This window comes from Topomyia yanbarensis, chromosome 2 (genome assembly GCF_030247195.1).
Source record: "Topomyia yanbarensis strain Yona2022 chromosome 2, ASM3024719v1, whole genome shotgun sequence".
Taxonomy (NCBI): domain Eukaryota; kingdom Metazoa; phylum Arthropoda; class Insecta; order Diptera; family Culicidae; genus Topomyia; species Topomyia yanbarensis.
Genome location: NC_080671.1, coordinates 431,649,397 through 431,660,555, shown reverse-complemented (window position 1 = coordinate 431,660,555; position 11,159 = coordinate 431,649,397). Strand labels below are relative to the sequence as shown.

The 11,159-nt window shown below is 36.2% G+C and overlaps 2 protein-coding genes and 1 long non-coding RNA gene across 7 annotated transcripts; 2 read left to right on the top strand and 1 right to left on the bottom strand.

Moving 5' to 3' along the window:
* The first annotated feature begins 347 nt into the window (after positions 1-347).
* LOC131685460 (uncharacterized) lies at positions 348-1,640 on the top strand. 3 transcript variants are annotated; one of them, XM_058969191.1, is made up of 3 exons: positions 348-428; positions 524-688; positions 753-1,640. In XM_058969191.1, exons 2-3 carry the CDS (start codon positions 655-657, stop codon positions 1,409-1,411), a joined length of 693 nt encoding a protein of 230 aa, XP_058825174.1. In that variant the 5' UTR covers positions 348-428; positions 524-654; the 3' UTR covers positions 1,412-1,640. The 3 variants fall into 3 exon arrangements, with proteins under 3 accessions (XP_058825174.1, XP_058825175.1, XP_058825173.1); XM_058969192.1 differs by lacking the exon at positions 348-428 and having other exon boundaries at positions 510-688; positions 753-1,223; positions 1,306-1,640; XM_058969190.1 differs by lacking the exon at positions 348-428 and having other exon boundaries at positions 510-688.
* A 547-nt stretch (positions 1,641-2,187) lies between these two features.
* Positions 2,188-3,418, bottom strand: LOC131685470 (uncharacterized). The gene is made up of 2 exons (XR_009304815.1): positions 2,808-3,418; positions 2,188-2,745 (listed from the first exon to the last, which is right to left on the bottom strand). It is a non-coding gene; the product is annotated as an uncharacterized LOC131685470 (long non-coding RNA).
* Positions 3,419-3,901: 483 nt separating this feature from the next.
* On the top strand, positions 3,902-6,451 carry LOC131685442 (uncharacterized). 3 transcript variants are annotated; one of them, XM_058969156.1, is made up of 3 exons: positions 3,902-3,962; positions 4,051-4,152; positions 4,230-6,451. In XM_058969156.1, the coding sequence occupies exon 3, from the start codon at positions 4,234-4,236 to the stop codon at positions 5,677-5,679; it is 1,446 nt and encodes a 481-aa protein (XP_058825139.1). In that variant the 5' UTR covers positions 3,902-3,962; positions 4,051-4,152; positions 4,230-4,233; the 3' UTR covers positions 5,680-6,451. The 3 variants fall into 3 exon arrangements, with proteins under 3 accessions (XP_058825139.1, XP_058825138.1, XP_058825137.1); XM_058969155.1 differs by having other exon boundaries at positions 4,033-4,152; XM_058969154.1 differs by lacking the exon at positions 3,902-3,962 and having other exon boundaries at positions 3,975-4,152.
* Positions 6,452-11,159: the final 4,708 nt, after the last annotated feature.

Below are 11,159 nucleotides of genomic sequence, written 5' to 3'. Positions count from 1 at the left end.
TATTTAATATGTCAAATTTGTGGTTGGTCGTTTTTTCCAATTTTTGTAAATAATTGTTATTGCCTGATCCTTCAAACAATAATGGACTTCTTGCATCACTATTTTCTTTGTAAATAACCTGTGCAACATTGCTAATAAAAACAGTAAAACCAAGTAAAACTTTGTTATAATATTATATATTAAAAGACTCAAACGTGCTTACGTTATATTTGAATGTCAGTGAAGGACTCAAATTAACGGCTGCAAAACCAACACAAAGCAAACATGTTGAGGTAAACGGCGCAAAGCAAAGGACTTGAAAGCCAAATAATAAAAATGATTTGATTTGGCTTTCAAGTCCTTTGCTTTGCGCCGTTAACTTCACATGTTTGTTTTGTTTTGGCTTTTCAGCCTTTATCTTGAGTCCTTGACTGACTTTCAAATACAACGTAAGCGTTTTTGAGCCCTTTAGTTCAAACCACCTATTAGTAGATCCCAGTGACAAAGCTTTTTTAAATAGCTTAATTTTTTTACAATTTAACAGTAAACGCTTACGCTATATTCAAAATTCATTCAACGGCTCAACAACTGTACGAAAACAAACATAAACAAACAGAGTGAACGGCAAAAAAGCAAACCTCCCGAATACTACTGATCGATTTACGATTTGTAATAATGTTCTCGTCAACAGGATTCGACTTACTTCTTCGTAAGTATTACCTCAACTTACTGTTTTGTCTATACACAAAGCAATTTACTATTTTCTTTTTCAGTGGCCGCTGGTATTTCTGACCCTCCAGTTGGGGAAGAGGTGGCAAGTATAGTTGCTGATACTCCCACGGTTGCAAATTTCGAGGAAGTAGAATTTGTAAACAAAACTACAAACAACACTTTCCTCGAAGGTGTTTCGATGATTATATCGTCAACGCCGATAAGAAGAAGCGGAGTCATAACATTCACTGATCCCCGACAAACACTTCCACTAGATCTGTCAGTATCAATGATTGAGAACGAGCAACCTTTAAATTTAACGATCCACACTAGCGATGTTCCATTAGATCTGGCTATGCCGAAAAGTAATACTCCGAAGAATTTAGCAACGGAAAAGACGACAAATTTGTGTGGCGATACCCGAACAGAATCAAAGCTTAACCATATCATCTCTTCCGTCCACTCATCAAGGGATTCTTCCCGAATCTGTCGAATATCTGGAAAAATCTTCAAACGCTCGGTTTACTTTGCCGGTGATTTGGACAAAATATTCAAAAAGCCTTCTCCTGATAGTGATGGTAATGGTTTAAGATTTCAAAAAAATATGTGCTTCAGGTACCAAACGACACTTCCCGGATGTATTGAGCTCAAATACGATATATCAAATCCAACCTGGTCACAGTTCATATTTGGGAGTGCTAATATAAGAACTGTTGTTTGACCGGATCCAATTAACAGAAAGCCAATCGCTTTGCCACAAGCTAAGTTGGATGATTTGAGGAAGCAATTAAAATATATTAAAAACAAACCATACTACGAAACGTTCCTCAAAGAAATAGTTCCCAAAAAAAAGAGGTCGGAAACCAGTGAATAAGCTCCCGATAACTTCGATATGGATATGGACATGGAACTTCATGAAGAAGAAATTGATGTAACCCTTTGTTTAGCGAGTGTGATCCTCTCATATGAAAATAAATAAAAAATAAAAATAAAAATGCAACGTTTATTATTTTACATAAAATACAACAGTATTATATATATTTCAACGGTAAAAGGCTTAAACGTGCTTACGTTGTATTTGAAAGTCAGTCAAGGACTCAAATTAACGGCTTCAAAACCAAAACAAAAAACATATGTTGAAGTAAACGGCGCAAAGCAAAGGACTTAAAAGCCAAATCAAAATTTTTGTTTTGATATGGTTTTCAAGTCCTTTGCTTTGCGCCGTTTACTTCACATGGTTGTTTTGTTTTGGCTTTTGAGCCGTTAACTTGAGTCCTTGACTGACTTTCAAATAAAACGTAAGCGCGTTTGAGCCCTTTAGTTTAAACCACTTATTGGTAGATCCCAGTGAATTGAAATAGCTGAATTTATTTACAATTTAACGATAAAACAGTTCTACTTTCGAATAAAACATTTAATACTAGATTTTGGACGCTACCCAAAATGGTCAGTAACGATATGCTTTCTGATTTTTCGTGCCATTAAAAAGTAATCCAATTGTAATTTGAAATTTATTAAGCGAACGAGAGTCTGGTGGATGAACTTTTTGTCAGGAGCAGGACAAGGAGAGATGTTATGGAAAGTTTTACATTAAAAAATTAATTACAAACTAGAGAATCGGTTAACGAGAAAATATAATCATAAAATTCTTACACTATCCCGCTAGGTGATTCCCTATTTCATCACAAAACTCCTTCAACTCTTCGTTAGATTTATATTCCACGGCTAATATCGCTTTGCCGACCGCAGTAATTTCCATTACTGTTTCGCCAGCACTTGAACTACGAGTTTTCCGTACCAAATTGATGCTGCAACCAAAAATGTATTCCTCGCGAAGTACACCAATTTTGCCTTTCTTCCGGCGGGAATCAACACAAATCAGTTCCGGTTCCAAATCCCGATTGGTTATTAGCAGTCGCGCACATATGGCATCTCCTACGTTAACATCCAGGCGGCTCCTCGATGGCGCCCTCGAAAGCCATGGTATTGTAGAAACATATCATCCATTCCCATAGTCGATCAGTCTGTTCCCTCTATTCAATTGTCACACTATAACTAAAATGAAATTCAACCAATCAACACCCATTCCGTTGAAGATAAACCCGTAAGCCACTTACCTCTCCCTACGCTACACCTCCAGTTCCAGTTACTCCCATCCGCGGGCAGCAGATTGTTCGTTATTAATAGCACGATATCGACAATCCACCAGATTCCGACGCCTCCCAGCGTGAGCAATTTTTCGACGGCGATACCGATCTGACCGAGACAGAATCACTAAATGCCCAGAAATTCCAACAGTATACTGTACAACAGTGTGGTCACGAAGAAAATGGTCCGTGTACTTGACGCAGGGAAACCCGTCCCGCATAAACTCCCGCGGTTCGGCACATTCGATATTGTCGAGCACTACGTACTAAACTCTGGTGGTCTCCACGGCATCGTAATAGACACCGTCAAAATTCACATACCCGTGGCCCAGTTATTCTTTGACTGTACGGTTTCACTTGTGATCCACCGGGCGATTTGGGCCGTTTCCACAATCAGAATGCTCGTAATCAGAAGCAGGAACAAGCAAATTTTTTATAACTTTTGCACCGTTAACTTGCGGCTCAAAAACCAAAACAAAACAAACAGGTCAAGTAAACGGCGCAAGGCAAGGACTTGGAAGCCAAAACAAAACTAATGCATTGATGTAAACGGCGTGGAGCAAACGGCCGATAATCCACCAGGGATGCCAGTAGTGCGCAAAAAGGACGTAAATTGCATTTTGTTAAAAAAAAGTGGTGATAATAATGTTTTGCTTCTATTTTGTATTTTGACGTGAAATAATAATGTTTTATCTACCAAATAGCGGTATTTTTTCATTAGGCATAATAGACCACTTTAATTAATGAATAAAAAAAGATATGCTAAACTTCATTCCCATTTTTCTCGGTTTGACATCATTGGCTTTACGGCCCTAATCATATGTTAGTCGAGATGTATTAGTAAAAACAAGCTTTAGAATTATTTCATGTCTTTGTTTCAAAATGCACATCATTTGATAAACAAATCCAACGATCGACATACGGTTTCTTTTCAAAATATAATAGGAGTCATTTAAAGTGCTGCCTGTGGAAGCGGTTGCCAAAATTCTAGTGTTGAAATCATCATAAAGGAAGTGTTGCCGTTTTGACTGATTTTCACTCTTCGTTTCTTTCCCTATTCTCTGGGTAGCCGAAGTTGAAAACTGCAGTTGTAGTTAGCTCGTAATTTGAATTTCTATTTTACTTGTAAGCATTTTTTCGAAAACAATTAGAATGTGCCAGTGAAATAGTATAATTCATGCTTTATTTTAAATAGTTGCTTTATTTTAAATAGCGCTATCCTATTCAAATTGGCGTAGTTTTCAGTACAGGTGGATCTGCTTCGGTATAAACCACGAATATTACCTGGGGTAAATTGATGCACTCCATTTTGGGGGTAAGTTGATACATTATACGTATCAACGTTTTCCAAAATATGAACACCTTTACTATTTTTTTTTTCGTTATTTCCAGCAAAATGAGGACCTATATACGAAAAACAAACCGAGGGAACAATTCCAAAGAACAGATCGAAACAGCAGTGGCGTTCGTTTTGAAAACTCATCAGTCCCTTCGAAATGCAGCGAAAATTTACGGAATCGACAAGTGCACGTTGAAGCGATATTTGGATAAAGCAAAAGCAGCCAACTGTTCTACATTTAATCACGTTGGATATGCCAAATCTAAACAAGTTTTCAACGATGAGCAGAACGAAAAACTTGTGGCGTATTTAAATTTTTCTTCAAAAATGTGCTTCCGGTTGACCCCATTGGATGTGCAGAGATTCGCGTTCCAGTGCGCCAAACACTACAACCTCCGTATCCCACCTTCATGGAAAGAACGGAAAATGGCAGGAAAATATTGGTTTGACAGCTTTTTGAAAAGGAATCCGGATTTGTCCCTCTGTTCACAGGACGCGAACAGTCTTGGCCAATGCATAGATTTCAATAGAGGAACTGTAGACATGTTTTTTGAAAAACTAGCATTACTCCGTGACAAGTACGGATTTGAGGCACGTGATATTTGGAATCTAGATGAGACTGAAGTAACAACCGTACAAACGGACTGTCAAGTGATCGACGATAAAGCAATGAAGCAAGCCGGTGGCTTAAAGAGCAATGAACGAGAAACGCATGTCACGGTGTGTTTAGCCGTTAATGCAATCGGTAATTGTATTCCTCCAATGTTCATCTTTCCTCGTAAGAAGTACTATGATCACTTTGTCAAAGATGGTCCGCCAGGATGCGTTGGGGCTAGCAACGATTTCGGTTGTATGACTGCGAAAGAGTTGTTTGAATTTATGAAACACTTCATCCAAAAGGTTAAACCCACAATGAAAAGGAAAGTTTTGTTACTTTTAGATAATCACGAGTCTCATTTCGATGCAGCAACTCTCACTCTTGCGAAGAAAAACGGTGTTATAATGTTATCTTTTCCGCCACATTTTTCAAGTGCATTACAACCCCTTGATAAGTCTATCATTGGCCCATTCAACAAGTATCTGCAAACTGCACAAAGGAATTGGATTGTCAGTAATCCTGGAAAAAAGATTGCAATACATGATATTCCAAAGCAAGTTGCAGAAGCGCTTCCGAAGGCCTTATCACCTACAAATATCGTTGCTGGTTTTAGGGCTACAGGAATAGAGCCATTCAACAACATCATTTTGCCAGATAATGCATATCTGCCAGCTTTTGAGACAAATGTACCTCCACCTGCTATACCATTTGATGAAAGTTACCAAGTTGTTAAATTAGAGGAGTACGTAGAAACATTGCCAACGGAAATTGAGTTTGTGGATGCTCATAACACCGAAGAGGATGAAATTGCGTTCCAATGCATGGAGCAGTCTAACACATCGATGAGCCACAAAGCGAAAGTTTTAATTAAAAGAAAACGAATTAAAAGTTCACAGCTACATTAAACATACAGCAGTTCTCACGAGGAAGCATTCATAAATTACATAACACAAGACTCCCCCTCCCCCATGTAACAAATTGTCACAAAATTCCCTTCCCTATTAGGTAACACATTCTGTAAAAATATTACGTAACGTTCTAGCTAACTCTGCCTCCCAACTGTCACAATTTGTCGTACCCTCTCCCATCCCAAACGCGTTACGTAATTTATAAATGGTACCCAAATGCACAAAATCATTTTTAGAGAATTTGCAGATTTTTCATAATCTAGTTACAATGATCATTAGAGATGTCAGCACGCTTAAGGGAAGTTAAAATGAATGGCAAATGATCGTCGCTTCGTTTCGGATTTTTATTTCATCAGTTCCAACGCAAACTGTTTGATTAATCTGTAGATAAAATTCTCTAATATTAATATGCTTCTTTGTGGGACTATTCCCATAGTATGTACATAGAAAAATAAGGCACACTGTTTTATTAGTCACTTGCGGGTTAATTCTCACCTACTTCTCATGTCTGCGTACGTGCTCCACCAAGTGGCATGAGCGATGAAACTTCCTATCGCAGATTTCGCATTTGTACGACCGCTCTCTCGTATGCGTTAACTTGTGCTCCTTCAAATGTGCGTTGCGGAGGAAATCTTTCCCGCATATATCACACCGGAATGGCCGTTCCCCGGTGTGAGCGCAACTGTGCCGCATCAGATCACTCTTTCGGTTGAATTCCACAGTACATAGATCACATTTGAAGCGTTTCTCGCTCTTATGCATATACCCGTGCCGGTTTAGTTGATATTTTTCGGTGAATTCTTTGCCACAAACGTCACAATGATGTGGTCTTTCGTCGGCGTGCGTGCGCTTGTGTTGTGCTAGGTGGCTGCTTTGAAGGTACTCTTTTCCACAAACGTCGCACTTGTGACGGCGGTTCAAGTGTTTTACAAACTCGAATCGCAAGGCACCATCAGGCACATAACTGCTAGGATTATCTTGAAATACATCGGCTTCTTTGGCGTGGTTGGGAATGCCCATGTTGTTGAAATGGGGAATAATCTTTATTGATAGGTAGGGGGATATTTTTTTCTGATGTTCGCTCACACTTAATCAACTATTCTGGAGGTGCGATGCATTGAACTATAATTGAAATTACCTTCTATTAATTTTAATGATTCTTCAAGCTTTTGTACCAAATATATGTATTTTTTTAAGCACGATTACCTGCTAGTAAAATTGTAAATCAGGCCAAGAAATTACTAATTTTGTAGAGCACAATAATCTGTTTTGAATCTCTGTACAACTTATAAAATAAAATCTCGACATCTCAATCTTTTGTTTACAGTTTATCCGACCGTATCATTTTAATCGAGAACGAAATCCGCATTCAAGTCGAAGAAAATCTCTCCGAATCCTTCTTGAATAGGCCCTCTACTTTTGAATCGAATAAAAACTTATCGAAATATCAGTTGACAAACACGCAGAAAAAAAGTAAAAAAAAAAACAATTTTTGTTTTAAATAATTTTCCCGTTTGATATAGTGACAAACAAGATTCAGGTTTGATTTATTTAATACTGGTGGTTGAAATTACCATTCAATTCATTTGTTGGCTTTTCAGTAGTTTCAACAAATATTTCGTTTGAAACAACAAAATCATGTTAAGTTTAACCGAACAAAAAAGTTTGAAGGAACAAAACAAATCTTTTGTATCAACCAAAGGAGAGAACAACTCAAATTTAGTTGAAACTAAACAAAGATTCTGTTGGTTTTTAACAAAGATATCAGTTAGATCTAACAAATTTTATTTTGATTCAGCAATGTTTCTATTTAAAATGTAAACAGAAGTATTGCGCACTTCCCACCAACATGGACTCCGCACTTTCAAAGTGCGAGTGATCGAACTGCTACTGAAAACTGCGAGCTGTCAAAACACATGTACTTCAAGTGATAGAGTGAATTTAATAGAAAAATAGTAAGTGCGCATTGCGGTTAGAATCAAGTTTTTAGTGCCACAAGAAATATTTGTTGAACTAAACCAAATACATGCTTTTGAAAAACACCCATTTCAGTTTGAAGCAGTCATTCGCCACGTTTTAGATTCAACAAAACGTTTTGTTGAATCAAAAAGGCCTGATTCTTCTGCGTGTGAATGACGATTACTGCTAGACAAACATTTCAAATCAATGTCGTATATACAATTCTGGCGAAGATGGCACTTTGGTATTCGTAAGATGAATCTTACATGAGTGCACGCAAAAGAATTGTGCATGTTTGATTCTATAAATTATTTCTTCATTTTAATCGATAAAAATTCTTTATTGTGAACCAAGGAATTTATTAAACCAAACTTATTTTTTTGGTTAGATCAACCAAAATATCTTTTGAATCAATCTTACAAGTTTTGTTATCTCTGCTTTTCGAAGATCGACAAAATTATTGTTTGTTCCAAATAAATCAGTGATTCTAACAAAAGCATGCAGCTAATTGATTCAAAAGGACTGAATGCATTACATCAACAGTCCTTGTTGAATTGAAACAAATAAAAAAATAAAACTTTCTACGAAGAAGAAAACTTACTCCACGTGGGTCAATGCTGGAGAAATTCGCTATTTTTAAATCAGGGAATTCAGATTTCGGTAAATTCTTATAGTGCTCAGATTTTCCGGACTCGAAGGGCGCAAGGTTAGTGAATAAATTAAGTTCGAATGCACACGGTGCGTTTTATGGTGCCTTCCTCTATTCCAGGACTCAAACAAAACACCCTGTGTGGCTTAAAAACGACAATCGCAGAACTGAAAACACGTCACCGCACCAGAGATAAATAATACCCGTTCGAGAGAGCAGTTTCCTGTACTTCACCATCTCTGGTCCAACAGGAAGACACAGAGCGTGTTCGTGCGCCTTCTGCAATCTTTTTGGAAAAGCCGAGACTCTGAAGCACTACATTATAGCGCATATCTGGAATAAACCACGCGCAGGGCTAAAGGTACTACATAAAGGGACGGTGATTGGAATCGTATGCGCTGCATGTAATAAAATTTCATTTCGTTCCAAGCAAACCTACTCCGGAACAGGTTTGGAATCCCTTATGGATTCTCGCTGAAATGCAACAAACGATTGAGTCGGAATCGGTTGTTGCCTTTGAGCTGGAACTCATAATGAATCCATTCAGAATTCATAACCGATCCCGGAATGGGTTTGACTGGGCCATACTGCATCCATTCAGGATTCCGAAGCGGTTCCAGAATGATTTGACTGCGTAAAATTAATGCGTTTGTAGCCTGTTTTTAGAGAAAGGCCAATAGGTCAATGGCGAGTATTTACTTTGTGAGGTTCATTTGCACTGATGTTATCTGTTGCCAGCGAGTAATGGTTTGTTCTAAATTTGTCACCATGACAGTTGGCCTTTGGTTCCTATGAAAGAATAGGCATATTTTATATACAATAAAATTGGTTTTGCTTCAATATTTGCTATGCAGTGATTCAAATATTTGTTATGTTTAAAACAATAAAAGATATTATTTGATTTAACAAAGATGTTTGTTGTATTGAACATTTGACATGCATTGATCCAAATATTTTATTAGTTTTATTCAACAAAACGAGCTCATTGATTCAACAAAGTTGTTTATTGTTTCGATTGTTGTTATGATAAAATCAATAAAAAATTTTGTTGGTCCAACTATTTTCCATGTTTGATCCAATAAATTCTTCAGAATTATTTCAACAATTATTTTATTTATATAAACATGTATTTTTTATTGAGCATAGAACAACTTGGTACATTTATTATTTCAACCCTCATATTATTTGACATTAAAAATTATTTTTCTGCGTGTGTGCATATAGCAACAAATCGACGAAATGCTAGTTTATCTCGGGATAGACAATATTTTGTTGCTTTCAAGATGTGCGCGAAAGTCTATCTACAGACGAAACGGGCAATATGTGTTGTAAAACAGTTTTTTATTATTGTTTGTGGCACTAAAAACTGGATTCTAACCGCACTGCGCACTTACTGCTCTTCTATTAAATTCTTCTCATAGACTGGTTAGTTCGACTGGTCTGTCTATGAAAGTACCATCTCTATCACTTCACGCAGAGAAATAAGGCATATTGGATTCAAATATTTTGCGACTTCGAATCAAATTAAAAAAAAAAAAAAAATTGAACCGGAAATAAAAATATTTTTTTCAAATACCGGACAGTGTTGGTTCTAAAATATTCATATTAGGAACAAAAATACTGCAATTTGATTCAAAAATCTTTTAGGGAAAAAAGGAATATTCGTATCAAATTTATTGAAACTTTGATTCAAATTCAAGGAATTAGTTGAGCCAAAAGAAAATTTTATTGGTTTTAAAATAATACCATTTGAAACAAAAATACTTGCTTTAGATTTAAAAATATTGCTTAAAATAATGACCGTGTATGGTTAGATCTCCGCCATTTTGTTACATTACGCAAACGAAAAAATGAACGAATCGGGCAGATATTGCGATCGAGACACTAGTATTAGAAGATCTGGATATTTTTAAAATATTAAAATCGTTTGATTATTGCGTAGTGCGTGTGGTAGTGAGTGCTTTTATAGGTGAGTAAGTTAATTGTTAATAATGTAATATAAACCTAATATATATTAATATTTCAGAAAACAGAGACCCTATTGAAGCCCTAAAATTCATCGAACGTAAAGATGTGGAGGGACTAACACAACACCTTTTTCTAGCGGAAAGGACGAAATGCATACATCCATGAAAGTTGTTTCTTAGAAACTGTAATTATGTAAATATAATATATATAGCATAAAAGCCGAAAATCTCAGACCTGCGTTTAATCTATAACGAGATGCTGCAATATTTTACGCGAGCTTCTAATTCTGTTCACGATCTAATCGCAAAATTCAAAACAAAAATTCAAAAATTACTTATTTTCTGTAAGTTATGACATTTTTTGAAAATCTTGGTTTAGATCACAATGAGCGAAATTAGGAATCGGCGCAAAATATGAGCACATACGGATTCCAGAAAAATATGATAATCAGAATATTAATATTAACCAAACCTTTTTTTTAAGACAAAAGAAAAATGTTTTTTGGATTAAATATATTTTTTCATTGTTTTCAAATGAAAAGCGCATTTCAAGCAAAAAAAACTTGCGTTGTTTCAAAAATAAACATATGATAGATTTAAATAAAAACATTATTAAATCTAACATAGTCCTATAATAGAAACAACAAACTTTCTTTTTGAAGGTAAAAATAAATATTTTTGAATCTAAAAAAATTGCAATTAGGCCGTGGTTCAAAAAACTATATTTTTGAATTCAAAGCGGATTATTTTGGAATTCAATATACATTTCTCTGCGTGTTGAAATACATGTGTTTTGACAGCTCGCAGTTTTCAGTAGCAGTTTGATCACTCGCACTTTGAAAGTGCGGAGTCCAGGTTGGTGGGAAGTGCGCAATAAATAGGTAATTATTACCCGTCGAATG

Excerpts from the sequence above, each read along its gene's own strand:
- LOC131685460 (XM_058969191.1), top strand. The coding sequence starts at position 655 with ATGTTCTCGTCAACAGGATTCGACTTACTTCTTC. Across the intron at positions 689-752 it reads AGGATTCGACTTACTTCTTC|TGGCCGCTGGTATTTCTGAC; the intron begins GTAAGTATTACC and ends TTTCTTTTTCAG.
- LOC131685442 (XM_058969156.1), top strand. The coding sequence starts at position 4,234 with ATGAGGACCTATATACGAAAAACAAACCGAGGGAACAATTCCAAAGAA.